The sequence below is a fragment of the Capricornis sumatraensis genome, chromosome 1, assembly GCF_032405125.1.
Source record: "Capricornis sumatraensis isolate serow.1 chromosome 1, serow.2, whole genome shotgun sequence".
Classification (NCBI taxonomy): Eukaryota; Metazoa; Chordata; class Mammalia; order Artiodactyla; family Bovidae; genus Capricornis; species Capricornis sumatraensis.
This window is the reverse complement of record NC_091069.1, coordinates 246349965-246368333: the sequence shown is the minus strand read 5'-3', so window position 1 is coordinate 246368333 and position 18369 is coordinate 246349965. Positions and strand designations below refer to the sequence as shown.

Genomic DNA, 18369 nt, shown 5'->3' with positions numbered 1-18369 from the left:
ACTTTCCCGTATGTTAAAATTCTTGAATTTCTTTAAATCACACCTTTGATAAGTTGCAGTGTTGTCTGAATTACTGCTGGCATTTCTCTCTTTTTCAGTTCCTCCCAAGTTTGTGGTTCAACCACGGGACCAGGACGGGATTTATGGCAAAGCTGTCATCCTCAATTGCTCAGCTGAGGGTTACCCTGTACCCACCATCGTGTGGAAATTCTCTAAAGGTATGAAGTCACTTGGTTTGCTTCTTATCTACAAAACATATGGTATATTCTATAGCAGCGGTCCCAGCTTTTTTGGCAGGAAGAACTGGTTTCGTAGAAGACAGTTTTTCCACGGACTGGGGAAGTGGTGCTGATGGTTTGGGATGACTCTAACTTGTTACATTTACTGTGCATTTGATTTCTACTACTGTTACATCAGCTCCACCTCAGGTCACCAGGACCCCTGTTTTAAAAGGCTAAAAGTGAGCATTTTTTCCAAAGATGTTTCTCACAAATATATCAGTGCTCACCTCCATCAAGTATGTCCATCCTTCATGTACACCCCTGGTAAACCACCTGAGTGTTTTCATTTGGGCCATGAAGTATTGTTGTATCACAGGGCCATGGAAAGACCCTGTTGGGGAGGCAGGTTATTCATGCACACTGTTTCAGCACCTGTGGAAGCTCTCTGTTGACCACCTATACTGGACAACAGTGATCTGCTTGGAGACCCCATACACATGGAGAAACAAATATAAACTGTCAGAATTACTCATTGTTGGAAATTGCTGCTGCTGCTAAGTTGCTTCAGTCGTGTCTGACTCTGTGCAACCCCATAGACGGCAGCCCACGAGGCTCCCTTGTCCCTGGGATTCTCTAGGCAAGAACGCTGGAGTGGGTTGCCATTTTCTTCTCCAGTGCATGAAAGTGAAAACTGAAAGTGAAGACGCTCAGTCATGTCCGACTCTTAGCCATCCTATGGACTGCAGCCTACCAGGCTCCTCAGTCCATGGGATTTTCCAGGTAAGAAGAGTACTGGCGTGGGTTGTCATTGCCTTCTCTGAAATTATTTCCCCAGTATTTAGATAAGTAAAGTTAGGTGGCTTTAGAAGGTTAAAATAGAACTACAGTTTGTTTTATTTACCTAGATAACATAGATATAAAGCATCACCTGGGTATTATCTTCTTAAAAACAAACTTTCACCCCTAATCATGCTTTCTCTTCAAAGGCACAGCATAATTTCCCCATATTAAGGTAACACTGTAAACATTACATAAATAAAAATGGGTAGTGTGGAAACTAATGGGGGAATCATTCTAGACGTGGTAAAAATCATTTTTGTCTATTTTATCACCTTCTCCAGGAAAGTTTCCTTAACAGTTTGCTGCTGCTGCTAAGTCACTTCAGTTGTTTCTAACTCTTTTAGACCCTATGGACTGTAGCCCGCCAGGCTCCTCATCCATGGGATTCTCCAGGCAAGGATACTGGAGTGGGTTGCTGTTTCCTTCTCCAGAGAATCTTCCTGGCCCAGGGATTGAACCTGATCTGCAGCATTGCAGCATTGCAGGCAGATGCTTTATCATCTGTGCCACCAGGGAAGCCCTTTTCCAGGAAGGTTTCCTTAACTATGCTTACAAATGTATTGGAAATTCCCTTTCCTTTCTCATTCACATGTCTTGATTCAGTAACTTATTTATTAAGCAGTTGAAGGCCAATATGTATCAATAAGATAAATAAGAAAACAACAACTAAATAAGTAAATAATGTCATTTTTTCCTAACAATCTAAGACTTAACATATGTAGCATGTTGCGCTTTCTTATGGAAGTAACAATTGAAGAAAAGCAAATGGCATTTTTGCCACATAGTCGGCTTAAATGTATTTCCTTTAGGGAGAAGGAGAAGTGGGAGGAAAGAGAGGGATAGGCACCATTTGGCTGGGGGTAGAATCAATTAAATTTGTTTAAATCCCTTAGGTTACTGCCCTGTAGCATGCCACATACATTGTCCATATGAAAAACAGTTTATCCCAGAATAAAATCCTGTTATTCAGAATATCTGCCCACATCCCTTTTTATTTGGGGCCATGCTTATAGCTGAATGTTGGATTACATGGTAACAAACAGCATATATTTGATTCAATGTAGTTTATGTAGATGTGCAGGGAGCTTCCCAGGTGGCACAATGGTAAAGAATCCACCTGCCAATGCAGGAGACGCAGGAGACTCGAGTTCTTTCCCTTAGTAAGATCTGGGAGAAGGAAATGGCAACACATCCCACTATTCTTGCCTTGCCTGAAAAATCCCATGGACAGAGGAACCTGGTGCGCTACAGTCCATGGGGTAACAGAGAGTCGGACATGACTGAGCAACTGAGCACACAGTGCAAGATACCACGACCACACTGGAGGCCCTTGGTCTGAACTGGACCAGGACACACTGGAAGGCATCAGGGCCTTGTACACACTGCCCAGCAGGATGAGGCTGTGTGTGTCTTGCACCCTTGCCAGCTCGCCAATATCCTTTTCTCCCTAAACTTTACTTTGTGATGGATGAATGTTTTAATTTACAAATGTACATTACTAATGATGTTTGCAACATTTTATCCTTTGTTTACAGATCATTTCTGTTTCCCCTTTGGGGAATTTCTTATTCATGTTACTTGCATACTTATCTCCATATCTCATTTATTTATAAGAAGGTTTTTCATAGATTAAATAACCCTGTGTCAGTTATGAGTGTTACAGACGTCATATGCCTTCCCGTCACTGGTGTGCAAATTAAACTATAAAAGCCTTATCTTTGAACTTCATATACAATTTAAAATCATTGAAGAAAAATCAACAATTGCAGCAAACAATTTTTTTAAAGTTAAAATTCCCCTTTAAATGCATCAATCAAAGATAATCAAAGATAAATACTATAAATGCTTTTACCTAGTTTTTCAGACCTGTCCCCTGGCAAATATATATATATAGACCTGTAGATAAACATATAATTTAGGGTCTTTAAAAAATTGCAAGCATATTCTTCTTCCTGACCCGTAATCTTTCTTCAGTTCACAGTAGGCAATGAATGTCTTTCCAGGGCAGCAAATATGGGTTCAAATGTGACTTTTTAATGTCTCTGTTGAGTTTACAATCATACATCAATAAGTACATCTAAGTTCTCTTGCCTTTATTAGGACTAAATTCAGTGACTTAATGCCACATGGGTTTACTCCTTTCTCCAGTGGATCTTCCCAACCAAGGAATCGAACCGGGGTCTCCTGCATCACAGGCAGATTCTGAGCTGCCAGGAAAGCTGTATCATAAGAGGAGCCGGGTACAGCTAGGTCAGGAGTAGTTTTTCTCCCGTCAGTCATCAGGGACCCACGCTGTTAACATTTGTCTCTTCTGCCGTTCTTCCAAAGCATTGGCCACCATTAAGCAATGGCCGTTGAGGTCTGGTGGCCACTTCCGCATTTCCATGGAGAAGCAAGAGTACAGAGAGAGGGTTGTCACAGCCACCTGAGTCAGTTCCCTCTAAGGACCTCTCCAGAATGTGTCATAAATTGCTTCTGCTCACATCTCACTGGTCTGTTTGCCCCTATCCATTGGGTGTCTGCAGGCTGTGTTACAGGTAAATACGGCCATCGTGACTGCAACCCTAGCTATTTCACTAAGTAAGAAGGGAAGGTAGAGGCTTGGCAACCAGGTGTGTCCAACACAACTGTTGTCTATTGTGTTTGTTTTTCCCAGTTGTTCACTATTATTAAAATGTTACAGTGACTTCCCTCTCATTGATCTCTGTATATGTGTTAATTTTTTTTCTCTGTGGATAAATTTCTATAAGTAGAATTACTCATTCAAAGAGTAAGTAATTTCTATAGATTTCCATATGTATTGGCCACTGGTCATCATTTTGTTCATTTATACTCCTTTCTGCAGTTTATAGTACTGCCTGTTTCTTATGATGAAAATATTGCTACATATTATTATGCTTTTTTAAAATATTTTCAATATAATGGGGAAGTTGCATATTATTATTATATTTATGCAAATGATAAAGATGTATCTTAAGAAAAATTTAGTCTTGCTTATGGAATGTGTTTCCCATAATCAAATAGTCACTAAGATCATAAGTGCAGTTCCCCTATATGTGACCAACAAAAAAAAGAAATGCAAAAAATGAAAAAACAAAAAGATCCACGGTGTTTCTCTGAGAGTTTCAACAGTTTAATCCTGAGGCTGCAAAATTCCAGTGTAAATTGCAGTGGTTTAAGGGCAGCTATTACAGAAATGAAACAGTCTTTGCTGAAAAATAATGTTATTACATTTTTGACCTTCGGTCTGGATACACAGCATCTAAGATATTCACTTCTGTCTCCCGATTTTTTTATTTTTTATTTTATATGAACAAACAAAACCTCTTGTCTAAAGGAGATTTAGGGGGGGAAAAAATCAAGGTTTAATACTGTGGTGGGCCTCACCTGTGTGTCCAGAAATCCGTAGCTAAGCAAATGTATGTCATTTGTTGTGGAGGAAATGGGTTTCAGTTGCTGTCCTGGGGACTGGGACATCCCCTTTTTAGCTGCTGAGGGGTGACGAGGGGCTGCTGATGCAAGAGATAACTGATACTCCTGCCCGTGGGCTGCCTGGACATCTTTGCTTTGTAGTGTTAGTCACTCTTGAGACTCTTTGAGAATTCAAGGACCACAGCCTGCCAGGTTCCTCTGTCCATGGGATTCTCCAGCAAGAATAATGGAGTGGGTAGCAATGCCCTTCTCCAGGGGATCTTCTTGACCCAGGGATTAAATCCACATCTCCTGTATTGCAGGCAGATTCTTTACTGTCCAAGCTCTCTGGCTGCCCACAAATAGGGTTGTGCTGACCTCTAGGGAAGCTTGGATTGTAGGAGGTTCCAAGGACAAGAGTCAGAACACATCTGGTGTAGGGGGTGAGAGAGCTATTGGGAGTAATTTACATTAAAAATAGGGTTATCAGAGAAGGCCCCATAGGAAGGTAATGTTTGAGCAGAAACTTAGAAGAAACTGCAGACAAACCACGTGCACATCTGCAGGGGGAGCTCTGAAGGTCAAGGGACCAAAACCAACAACAGAAATGGGTTTGTACCTGGAATGTTCCAGAAGAATCAAGGAGAATACTGAAGCTGGGTCCTGTTGCTCACTGTGGGATGAGTGCAAAGAGGTTCTGGAGAATGCAGCAGGTCAGATGGGTGGTTTCAAAAGTGTGGCTTCACCTGGGGGCAGTGGGATCAGCATCATCATGACAGCAGCAATCTTTCTTCCACCACCTTGTGGACTCCAGAGCTATTGGAGTAATTAGGAGATGCTGTGTGCTCTGCCTAGTATTTTCAAAGGACCCCACTGGGTCTGCTGTCATGTGGCATGGATTGAGCTGTCACGGAGGGACAGGTAGTTGATTTCTGAATTGATCTGGCTGGTGGCCAGATGTCGGAGAGAAAGGGAGTCGAACAGGATGGCTGGGTCTTTAAAAGTTGCGAAGGTGCCACTTCCTGAGACAGAGAATTGCCTGGGATCAATACTAGGAGGTCAATCCTCACTCTCAGTAGAGATGACCCAATTCCCAGTAGTCTTAATATAAGCAATGATTCATTTTCCAAGTATGCTAATTAGTTTAATCGATGAATGCTTTCTCCAGGTCAGGTCTCATTCCTTCCACGTTCTGCTCAGCCTCTGCTTGCCCCACTCTGGCATCACCTCAGTTCTATGTGAAATCGAGCCCCTGTTCGTTGCTGGTCCATTAGCTATACACAGTTTTTCCAGTGAGGAATATTCCAAGTTCTTTCTTCATAATGGCTTGTGTCTCACCTTTTTGCACATAAAGTGAGTTTAGCTGGTGGGAAGTGGGAGCTTGTATTATTTCCTGAAAGGGAACAGAAGTTGCCTGATTTCCCCTAAGAAAGGACTTTTGAAGTCCAGGGCTTCCCTTATAGCTCAGTTGGTAAAGAATCTGACTGCAGTGCAGGAGACCCAGGTTCGATTCCTGGGTTGGGAAGATTCCGTGGAGAAGGAAATTAACAACCCACTCCAGTATTCTTGCCTGGAGAATCCCGTGGACAGAGGCGCCTGGTGGGCTACAGACCATAGAGTTGCAAAGAGATGGATGGACATGACTGAAGCGACTAAGCACACAAATGTATAGTCTATGCCCTGATGTTATCCATGTGGGGCCGTAATCCCCCAGATGGGGCATGCCTGTTAAATATGTAGATTCAAACTGTCTTTTATGTAAGAAAATTCATCTTGAATCATGTCTGTAATTATTTCTTTTCCTTTATGCTTTGCATGTGTGTGTGTGTAACTTCAGAATTTATTTCAAGTTACAGAAAGTATACCAACTAAGATAATGGAATGAACAGATTTCACTCTCAGAGAAGATGATGAGTTACCTGACACCCATTTGAGTTGTTTAAGGATTAGTTAGGGTGCAGAAGTCATCTTTTTTACAACATTCCAACAAAGTTATGGAATTATTTTCCAGATTTGTTGCCAGGTGTTTTTGGAAACCTTTTATGGTGTTTAGTAGATTTCTGTCCTTGGTCCTTTGAGATCAGGAAGTCCTGTCTGTTTAGGAGGCAGCACAGCAACCCGGGTCTCCACTATGACGTCACTGGATCCCTTCCACCTGTCGTTCAGAGGCTGTCCCTTTCTCTCTGATTCTTTTTTTTTTTAATTTTTGTTTTTACTTTATTTTACTTTATAATACTGTATTGGTTTTGCCATACATTGACATGAATCCACCACAGGTGTACATGAGTTTTTTTTTTAACTTATCGGGCTTCCCATTTTGGGCTTCCCTTGTGGCTTAACTGCTAAGAAATCCACCTGCAATGTGGGAGACCTGGGTTTGATCCCTGGGTTGGGAAGATCCCCTGGAGGAGGGAAAGGCTCCCCACTCCAGTATTCTGGCCGGGAGAATTCCATGGTCACACAACTGAGTGACTTTCACTTCACTTCACTCCCATTTGAATTTGCTTGATATTTTTTTCATGTCTATTCTCTTGTCTTTCCCCCCACAAAATCTGTTCTCCTCTGTGCTCTCTCCAAATTTGCCTGTATTTTTGTGATTTTACTTTTTCCTTTCTTTCTCCAGTTCTCCTAGCTCATTTCCTTCTCTCTTGAGCTCCTGCTTCACAGACACGTAGCTATTGTATGCACAGATTTCATCTCTATCATGGCATTTTTCTGAGGAGATTTCTTTGCCTAATTTCTCTTTCTGTTTTATTCTTCCATCTTCCTCATAGTGTCTTTGCCAGATGCTAGCTTTCTAGCATCAATTGTGAAATGATTGCAATTGTACAGTAGCTTGAGCATTCTTTGGCAATGCCTTTCTTCAGGATTGCAATGAACACTGACCTTTTCCAGTTCTGTGGCCATTTCTGAGTTTTCCAAACTTACTTTTACAACATTATCTTTTAGGATTTTAAGTAGCTCAGCTGGAATTCCACCACCCTCACTAGCTTTGTTTGTAGTAATATTTCCTAAGGCCCACTTAACTTCACACTCCAGGCAGTCTGGCTCTAGGTAAGTGACCACACCATCATGGTTGCGTGAGTGATTCAGACTTTTTCTATATAGATCTTCTGTATTCTTGCCAACTCTTCTTAATCTCTTCTGCTTCTGTTAGGTCCTTGCTGTTTCTGTCCTTTATTGTGCCCATCTGTGCATGAATCTTGGTATCTCAGATTCTCTTGAAGAAACCTCTGTTGTCATCATTATCATCATTGTTGTCATTGCTTCAGCTCACACGGTGAGCCAGTTGTCCTAAAATCATTTATTAAATAGCCCACCTTTTATCACTATCTTGAATCCTTTATAGTCTATGGAAAAAATATGTCTGCTGAAGTCTGTTTTGTCCTTCCCTGCTTCCACTGTTGGTCTGGCATCAGAACCATGCATACTAGAGGTCTATCACTTCCTACTACATGTTAATATCTCATATAAGACTCCTCCCCTCACTAATTTTCTTTTATCAAAAATGTCCTAGATTTATTGTATGGATTTGTATATGCATGTTTCTTCTAGTTGAATTTTAGGCTAATTTTATCTAGTTTAAAAAAATATTCTGAAAAATCTGGAAGAATGTAAGCAATTTAAAAGTTAGCATGGAGACTTTCAAGATCATTAAACTATTGAAACTTCCCAGACCATATCATGGATAGTCTTTGCATTTATTTAAATCTTTTTATGTCCATTATTATTTTATTGCTCTCTTACTATGGTGTGTGGCAGTGAGTATTTATAAGCTTCTGCTTACTGTTCACTTTGATCCTCTTTGGTTTTCTGGGTGGAACAGAATTACATCTAGAGCCATTGCTTCCTGACTGTCTACAACTGTCCTTGTCTTTTTTCTCTAAGCAAGGGAAAAGCGGTCCTTAATTTGGGGGAATTCCTATTTCCCTCCACTCTCTAGCACATACAGAGGCTGCAATGCGATGGACTGCCCCCTCTTTCCTGCCTGTTTCTTTTGTCCCCTCCCTGTGCCCTTCCTTAGCTGTAGCATATCTGTTGTTCAGTCACTAAGTCATGTCCAACTCTTTGTGACCTCATGGACTGCAGCATGCCAGGCTTCACTGTCCTTCACTGTCTCCTAAACTCATGTCCATTGAGTCAGTGATGCCATCCAACCATCTCATCCCCTGTCGCCCCCTTCTCCTCCTGCCCTCAGTCTTTCCCAGTATCAGGGTCTTTTCCAGTGAGTCAGCTCTTCGCATCAGGTGGCCAAAGTATTGGAGCTTCAGCATCAGCCCTTCCAGTTTCCTTAAGGATTGTCTTGTTTGATCTCCTTGCTGTCCAAGGAACTTTCAAGAGTCTTCTCTAGAACCACAATTTGAAAACATCAATTCTTTGGCACTCAGCCTTCTTTATGGTCCAACTCTCCCATTCGTACATGACTACTGGAAAACCCATAACTCTGACTATACAGACCTTTGTCAACAAAGTGATGTCTCTGCTTTTTAATATGCTGTCTAGGGTTGTCATAGCTTTTCTTCCAGGGAATTTGAGACCAAAGTTTCCTTGACTCTAATTTTCCCTGGAGACACCTAAGAACCCACTGCTATTTGGTGCACGATAATCTTGCTTTTGCTCAGGCATCTCCCTCTGTCCCCAAACGCTGTTGGAGGTTGCTCTTCTCTACTCACATGGTGCATTCTACCATGTGAATAAGGGACATCTTGGCTCTCCCTTACCTTCAAGTCCCAGAATTGTCCTCTTCTGCTTGGTATCAACCCACCTGCCAAAACCCTCCCATCTGGCCTCAGACTCTTATTTTCTCTTTACTTTTAGAAATGTAAAAGCACAGCTTTATTATCTCATGGTTTCTGTGAGTTAGGAGTCTGGGCATATCTTAGCTGGGTACACTCTTTTCGAATCTGTCACAGAGTTACAGTTGTTGGCCAGAGCTGTGTCTCATCTGAAGGTTCAACTGGGGGAGGATCTACTTGCAGGTTCAGATAGTGGTCAGCAGAAACTATAGACTCTTCGTCAGGGCCCACAGGGACTTGAATCTTTTGTTTAGAAATCCATAGGAAAAACATCTGACACTGGCAACAGTTCTCTGGATATTTCTATGCAGTGTGCTCAATTACTTGAAAGTGAAAGTGTTAGTCATTCAGTCATGTCTGACATTTTGCAACCCCATGGACTGTAGCCTGCCAGGCTCCTCTGTCCATGGAATTCTCCAGGCAAGAATACTGGGGTGGGTAAGCCATTCCCTTCTCCAGGGGATCTTTCCAACCCAGGGATGGAAACTGGGTCTCTCACATTGCAGGCAGACTCTAACATCTGAGCTACAAGTGAGGTTCAGCTCCTTACTGAGAAAACATATGTACTCAATACACTTGGTTAGACTGCTCAGGTGAGCACTCTGGAGCCTCCCCCTACCCCAGGGCTTGCTCTGGAATGTCTCACCTTGCTCTTGCTCACACCTTCTCTCCCAAGGTCAAGGTGACATCAGGGGGCCCTCCACAGTCCCCAAGGCCTCTGTCTCCAAATGCCATGGAGAACCAGTAACATGAGACAAACTCAAGTTCTCAAGCATCTTGATTTTAGGACATGTTTGCTAGCAATGCATGTTCCAGACTTCCCTGATGAGTTGACCAAGGCCACCCCTTCCTCAGCAGTGGAGAGATCTAACCCCTCGCCCCAGAGATCCCCTGCTTTCCATTCAAAATATATGTCTTGATGGGGGCAAATAATGAAGAGACCCCTCACCCCAAAAAACTCCCTTGAACAATATGTTCCTCACTTCCCTTTTAGGAAAGCAGGAAATTTCCTACTGGAATGACTCAGTGTGGGGGTAGGTTCTTATAGCCCAGCCAGGATTGTCCTCAGTTCTCTGGTTCCCAAAACTTCTTTCCAAACTCTGGTCCCTTAATCCTGTTCACTGTACCCTTGGAGGTTTGACTCTGCTCCTGACCTCGGGCTTGAGCCTCCTTCTTATTTTAGCCTCCAAGCATTTAGCTTCATTTCTTTACTCCCGTGGCCATGTACACTGTGTCTTGAATGCCAGCTCACAGCCTTTGCTCAGAACAAGTGTCACTTTCATACCCCTGTCCTGGAAATTGGCTCTCTGCCTTGATCATCTGCTTGGCCCTTGGACTTCTCATCCTGTCTCACCTCCCTGCCTGTCTGTCTGTCTAGCTGTCTGATTACTACCTAGAGTTTTAACCCTGCCTGCTCCCAGACTCACCGCCTCAGGTTAGGATGTGCCAAGTCTCCATTTCCATGCGTCCAACCTCTTTGGTCCATTGATTTCCTGGACCTGCAGGCATCCTGCTGGATTTTTCTAGCAGTACCTGCTCCAAACCCCTGCACCAGACTCATCAAGGCTATGTAATCACATTTGTCATCCAGTACTCCTTGTATGCACTAACATGCAAATATGACAAGCTATATATCTTGAATGAATAGAGAGAAAGAGCTCAAAGAATCTAAGAAGAAGGTGACACCTCCCTGGGAAAAAAAGTGGTGAAAATAAACCCAACTTTAGGGTCAAGTGTGGTTCCTTCAAGTACAATAAATGCAGGTCTGCTTGTCTGTTCCAGGTAGAATCAATGGGTCTTATTGAACAATAATGAGTTCTTGGAAAAGGACGGTGCATGTTACTGAAAGGTAGGAGTCCAGCTGCTTGCCACTTAAAAGCCAATAAACAGGCCAGTTTGGTGGAAAGGAAAATTTTCTTTATTTCAGATGCCACCAGCTGGGATGGGAAGAAGGCAGACATCTGTCCAAAGGTCAACTTCCCCCCATCCCCCACCATTGACAATCAGTGGGCAAGAGATTTACAGAATTTATAGACAGAAAAGGGGGGCTCCAGGCAGAAACAGCACAGCCAGCTCTGACAGTCATCTTGAAATTGGTCATCAATGGTCTGACCAGCATCATCTTTATTGTTTTAGGTACAATTAATCTTCAGTTTCAAAGGTGATGTGTTTTCAGTTCTTTGAAGTCAATTCTTGGAATTGTGGCAGCTTATGTCATGGCTACAGTCTGGTCATCATGCAGTTAACTTCTTCTACCTGGTAGGGTATTCAGTATCTATAATATAGCTCACAGGAGATGGCTCAGAAAATTATCTATAGCCCTTGAAGAAGGAAGTAAAGGTGCTTGACTTTGCTTAATGACTACATTATTATTATTTGGCCTCCTTTGATGACTGCTTTCCTTTGTTTCTTTGTGTTCTCATTTCTCTCATTAAACTTATTCTTTGGCTAAAGTTTTTTCAAACAAAATGCAGACTGAGGACTTGTGTGGAAGAGGACCATAGGGTCCTGGTCTGTTTCAAGCCGAACAGAGAGGATGAGTGGTCATTGTGTTGTTTTACTTTCTTCCTTTGTTGGTAGAGTAAAACAACCAGGGGTGGATAACTTCTGCCTTCCTCTATGCTAAAATAAGTGGAGTCTCTGGCTCTAGGACCTGCATCAAGACCACCATAGACCATTCTCCCTGAATCCCACACCCAAGGAAGCTGCAGTTACCCTGAGCCTTGGTAGAGTCACCAGGAAATTGGACTCTTGGTCGATCCTGTGCCTGCTTCTTTTTCTCTATTCCTCTGTCTTCCTTCTTTTTTACTGACTTTCCCCAGGAACTTTCTAACTTGTGCTATTGTGAATAGGAATAGCCACACAGAGGACAAATGTTTGGGGATCTCTTTCTCCAGGGAGATGGTAACTGAAAACCTCATACAATCAACACAGCTGCAGGGGGCCTCACAGCCCACCATCCCAATATGAAGCTGTGATGGCATCAGCAAAATTCAGCCACTCAAACTTTATCCAGTGTCGCATATCCCTTCAGCTAGTACTGAGTCATGCAGTTCATGGTTCCATTTTCTGATAAGTGAGTGAGAGAACTATGTTCCATATTGAAGAAAAAAAAAAGACACTTGCAGTTAAAATACAGGGTAAAAGTTATGAAATCAGCATGATAAACTAGTGGGCCACCAAGTTCTAACAACCCCTGGGCAGGTACTAGTCACTTAAGTTCACTTGTTTTCATAGGATAAGATTCTTTAGGATAGACATAACAAGATTGCCAGGAGAAATATCAATAACCTCAAATATGCAGATGACACCACCCTTATGGCCAAAAGTGAAGAGGAACTAAAAAGCCTCTTGATGAAAGTGAAAGAGGAGAGTGAAAATGTAGGTTTAAAGCTCAACATTCAGGAAACTATGATCATGGTATCCGGTCCCATCACTTCATGGGAAATAAATGGGGAAACAGTGGAAACAGTGGCTGACTTTATTTTTCTGGGCTCCAAAATCACTGCAGATAGTGATTGCAGCCTTGAAATTAAAAGACGCTTACTCCTTGGAAGGAAAGTTACGACCAACCTAGACAGCATATTGAAAAGCAGAGAAGTCAAGGCTATGGTTTTTCCAGTGGTCACGTATGGATGTGAGAGTTGGACTGTGAAGAAAACTGAGCACTGAAGAATTGATGCTTTTGAACTGTGGTACTGGAGAAGACTCTTGAGAATCCCTTGGACTGCAAGAAGATCCAACCAGTCCATCCTAAAGGAAATCAGTCCTGGTATTCATTGGAAGGACTGATGTTGAAGCTGAAATTCTAATACTTTGGCCACCTGATGCAAAGAGCTGACTCTTTTGAAAAGACCCTGATGGATGACAGAGGATGAGATGGTTGGATGGCATCACTGACTCGATGTACATAGGTTTGGGTGGACTCTGGGAGTTGGTGATGAACAGGGAGGCCTGGCATGCTGTGATTCATGGGGTCACAAAGAGTCGGACATGACTGAGCGACTGAACTGAACTGAACAAGATTAAGGTTTACAAAAGAAATGACCTTGACACTTTTGAATTATGATGCTGAAGAAGACTCTTGAGAGGCCCTAGGACAGCACAGAGATCAAACTAGTCAATCTTAAAGGAAATAAACCCTGAAAATTCATTGGAAGGATTGATACTAAAGCTGAAGCTCCAGTACTTTGGCCACCTGATGCGAAGAGCCGACCCATTGGAAAGGACCCTGATGCTGGGAAAGATTGAAGGCAGGAGGAGAAGGGGGAGATGGAGGATGAGATGGTGAGATAGCATCACTGACTCAACAGACATGAATTTGAGCGAACTCTGGGAGACAGTGGAAGACAGAAGAGCCTGCCATGCTGCAGTCCATGGGGTCGCAAAGAGTCAGACAGGACTTAGTAGCTTAACAACAGCAACAGCAAACTTGATGCTGTCCTAGTAAGGGTGTGATGTATCAGGAAGGAATTTAGTACAGTACATTAGATGCATGCATATTTTTAGAAGGAGGGGAGGGAGTCAGCTGCCTTTCAGGAACTTAACAAATGTGGGAACCATTTGCGGTCCCCACTACTCTAGAATGAAGTGGTAATTTGTTCTGGGTTTGCATGTCTGGTGTCTACACATGCAGGGACTGGCTGCTTCTAAAGGAGAATTGTGATTTCTCCTTCCTTCCACTTTCCAAGGCATATTCAGCTGCCTCTCACTGGTGAAATATAAACCAGAATCATGACAAGTAAGCCAAGAAAATTTTCTTCTCAGGCTTCCCATCCCTGAAATTTAGAGGAGAGTTTAGAAGTACAACAGTAGCACTGAGATAGACAGGCACTCTCTGATGCAAGCATAGAGACAAAGTGTGATGTGAGCATTGTGTACCATATGGAAGCTTCTTTCTTTGGGTTTGGGAATAGTCACCCAGCCTGAAATTGGACCCGTGTCTCAGAACTGTGCCTCTGTCCACTTTGGAGTTCTTCTCTGGAACAAGACTCCTAGAACCCAGCCCTCTGTCACCGATCAAGGGTTCCCTTCTCACAACCACACCTGCTGTTCTTTGGGCACTTATTCTATTTATCCCATCCTCACCCCATCTTTGTGTCTACTCACTCCCTTCAACCCGTCAACTCTTCTCAGAGCAGGAAAGCCCTCTCCCTGAGAAAGGAAAATAGGTCCTTTCCTCAGGAGAACACTGCTTTCTTCATAAGGTCAAAAGGGACTATGCTCATTTTCACTATATTGATTCTTCCAATCCATGAACACGGTATATTTCTCCATATATCAGTGTCCTCCTTGATTTCTTTCACCAGTGTTTTATAGTTTTCTATATATAGGTCTTTTGTTTCTTTAGGTTTTCCTAAGTATTTTATTATTTTCTTTGCAACGGTGAATGGAATTGTTTCCTTAATTTCTCTTTCTATTTTCTTATTATTGGTGTATAGGAATGCAAGGGATTTCTGTGTGTTGATTTTATATCCCGCAACTTTACTATACTAATTGATTAGCTCTAGTAATTTTCTAGTAGAGTTTTTAGGGTTTTCTATGTAGAGGATCATGTCATCTGCAAACAGTGAGAGTTTTACTTCTTCTTTTCCAATTTGGATTCCTTTTATTTCTTTTTCTGCTGTGATTACTATGGTCGAAACTTCCAGAACTATGTTGAATAGTAGTGGTGAAAGTGGGCACCCTTGTCTTGTTCCTGACTTTAGGGGAAATGCTTTCAATTTTTCACCATCAAGGATAATGTTTGCTGTGGGTTTGTCATATAGAGCTTTTATTATGTTGAGGTATGTTCCTTCTATTCCTGCTTTCAAGAGGGTTTTTATCATAAATGGATGTTGAATTTTGTCAAAGGCTTTATCTGTATCTATTGAGATAATCATATGTTTTTTATTTTTCAATTTATTAATGTAGCATATTTCATTGATTGATTTGTGGATATTGAAGAATCCTTGCATCCCTGGGATAAAGCCCACTTGGTCATGATGTATGATCTTTTTAATATGTTGTTGGATTCTGTTTGCTAGAATTTTGTTAAGGACTTTTGCATCTGTGTTCATCAGTGATATTGGCCTGTAGTTTTCTTTCTTTCTTTTTTTTTTTTTTGTGTGGCATCTTTGTCAGGATTTAGAATCAATATAGTGAAAATGAGTATACTACCCAAAGCAATCTATAGATTCAATGCAATCCATGTCAAGCTACCAACGGTATTTGTCACAGAGTTAGAACAAATAATTTCACAATTTGTATGAAAATACAAAAAACCTCGAATAGCCAAAGCAATCTTGAGAAAGAAGAATGGAACTGGAAGAATCAATCTGCCTGACTTCAGGCTCTACTACAAAGCCACAGTCATCAAGACAGTATGGTACTGGCACAAAGACAGAAATATAGATCAATGGAACAAAATACAAAGCCCAGAGATAAATCCACGAAACTATAGACACCTTATCTCTGACAAAGGAGGCAAGAATATACAATGGATTAAAGACAATCTCTTTAACAAGTGGTGCTGGGAAAACTGACCAACCACTTGTAAAAGAATGAAACTAGAACACTTTCTAACACCATACACAAAAATAAACTCAAAATGGATTAAAGATCTAAACATAAGACCAGAAACTATAAAACTCTTAGAGGAGAACATAGGCAAAACACTCTCAGACACAAATCACAGCAGCATCCTCTATGACCCACCTTTCAGTATATTGGAAATAAAAGCAAAAATAAACAAATTGGACCTAATTAAAACCAGACACTTCTGCACAACAAAGGAAACTATAAGCAAGGTGAAAAGACAGCCTTCAGAATGGGAGAAAATAATACCAAATGAAGCAACTGACAAACAACTAATCTCAAAAATATACAAGCAACTCCTACAGCTCAATTCCAGAAAAATAAATGACCCAATCAAAAAATGGGCCAAAGAACTAAATAGACATTTCTCCAAAGAAGACATACAGATGGCTAACAAACACATGAAAAGATGCTCAACATCACTCATTATCAGAGAAATGCAAATCAAAATCACAATGAGGTACCATTTCACACCAGTCAGAATGGCTATGATCCAAAAGTCTACAAGCAATAAATGCTGGAGAGGGTGTGGAGACAAGGGAACTCTCTTATACTGTTGATGGGAATGCAAACTAGTACAGCCACTATGGAGAACAGTGTGGAGATTCCTTAAAAAACTGGAATTAGAACTGCCTTATGACCCAGCAATCCCACTACTGGGCATACACATCAAGGAAACCAGAATTGAAAGAGACACCTGTACCCCAATGTTCATCGCAGCACTGTTTATAATAGCCAGGACATGGAAACAACCTAGATGTCCATCAGCAGATGAATGGATAAGAAAGCTGTGGTACATATACACGATGGAATATTACTCAACCATTAGAAAGAATACATTTGAATGAGTTCTAATGAAGTGGGTGAAACTGGAGCCTATTATACAGAGTGAAGTAAGCCAGAAAGAAAAACACCAATACAGTATACAAATGCATATATATGGATTTTAAAAAGAAAGTAATGATAACCCTGTATGCGAGACATCAAAAGAGGCACAGTATAGAACAGTCTTTTGGACTCTGTAGGAGAGGGAGAGGGTGGGATGATTTGGAAGAATGGCATTGAAACATGTATATTATCACAAGTGAAACGAATTGCCAGTCCAGGTTCGATGCATGATACACGATGCTCGGGGCTGGTGCACTGTGATGACCCAGAGGGATGGGATGGGGAGGGAGGTTGGAGGGGGGTTCAGGATGGGGAACACATGCACACCCGCGGCAGATTCATGTCAATGTATGGCAAAACCAATACAATATTGTAAAGCAATAGCCTCCAATTAAAATAAATAAGTATATATTTAAAAAAAGAAAGGGACTATGCTTTAATTCTTTGGTGCAAGAGAGAAATAACGTACAGCCTGGTCATCTAGAGTGCAGCCTAGGGAGGAGAAAGCCATATCCTTCCTATTTTCTCCTACACAAAAATCATCTTTCACCTTCCAGGAAACTCTCTGAGTGTTCTCATTGACCAGCATCTTCTGGTTCCAGCATATGGGCACTGATGCCTACTTGCATTCATGCAGTCTTGTTCCCTTTTGTGTGAACAATCTATATGGCTTAGAAATGGGTTCTTCTTCCCATTTCATATATGATGATATCAAAGATGCAGACAGAATAAGCTAATACTTGCTCAAGGGCCCAGTTCCTAAGGATTCAGAGATACCATTAGAACTCAGTTCTGATTCTTGGTCAAATCGTCTCCCTATAGACCCGCAAAGACCTCAAAGGGAAGCAGAGATGAAACAAAGATGGTGTTTACTGCTGCCTTCAAAGCAGGATTACTTGGGAATACTTGGTTTCTCTTTTTCCTGTTTCCATCTCCTCAGTTCTTGAAATTCTGCTAGGCATAGCTTTTCAATAAATAAGAAGGGTCTCGCAGTAGGAACATACCCAGTCATTCAGTGTGTGCCTTACATAATGTGTGAACACTTTCTTTTCATGTAATGGAGCACTAAAATGGTCCCCACTTGACCTCAACTAGCCACAGAAAACTGACCAAGTTTTTTTTTTTTTATTTTTTTTTTATTTTTTTTTAATTAAATTTTAAAATCTTTAATTCTTACATGTGTTCCCAAACATGAAACCCCCTCCCACCTCCCTCCCCATAACATCTCTGTGGGTCATCCCCATGCACCAGCCCCAAGCATGCTGTATCCTGCGTCAGACATAGACTGGCGATTCAATTTTTACATGATAGTATACATGATAGAATGCCATTCTCCCAAATCATCCCGCCCTCTCCCTCTCTCTCTGAGTCCAAAAGTCCGTTATACACAGCTGTGTCTTTTTTCCTGTCTTGCATACAGGGTCGTCATTGCCATCTTTCTAAATTCCATATATATGTGTTAGTATACTGTATTGGTGTTTTTCTTTCTGGCTTACTTCACTCTGTATAATCGGCTCCAGTTTCATCCATCTCATCAGAACTGATTCAAATGAATTCTTTTTAATGGCTGAGTAATACTCCATTGTGTACATGTACCAAAGCTTTCTTATCCATTCATCTGCTGATGGACATCTAGG

The 18369-nt window shown here is 41.6% G+C and overlaps 1 protein-coding gene across 1 annotated transcript in view; it reads left to right on the top strand.

Moving 5' to 3' along the window:
- DSCAM (DS cell adhesion molecule) overlaps window positions 1-18369 on the top strand; it is a 684538-nt gene that overhangs the window by 424066 nt on the left and 242103 nt on the right. Inside the window, exon 10 of the mRNA XM_068969386.1 lies at window positions 99-218. Coding sequence (XP_068825487.1) covers window positions 99-218 — 120 coding nt within the window. The remainder of the gene's footprint in view (window positions 1-98; window positions 219-18369) is intronic.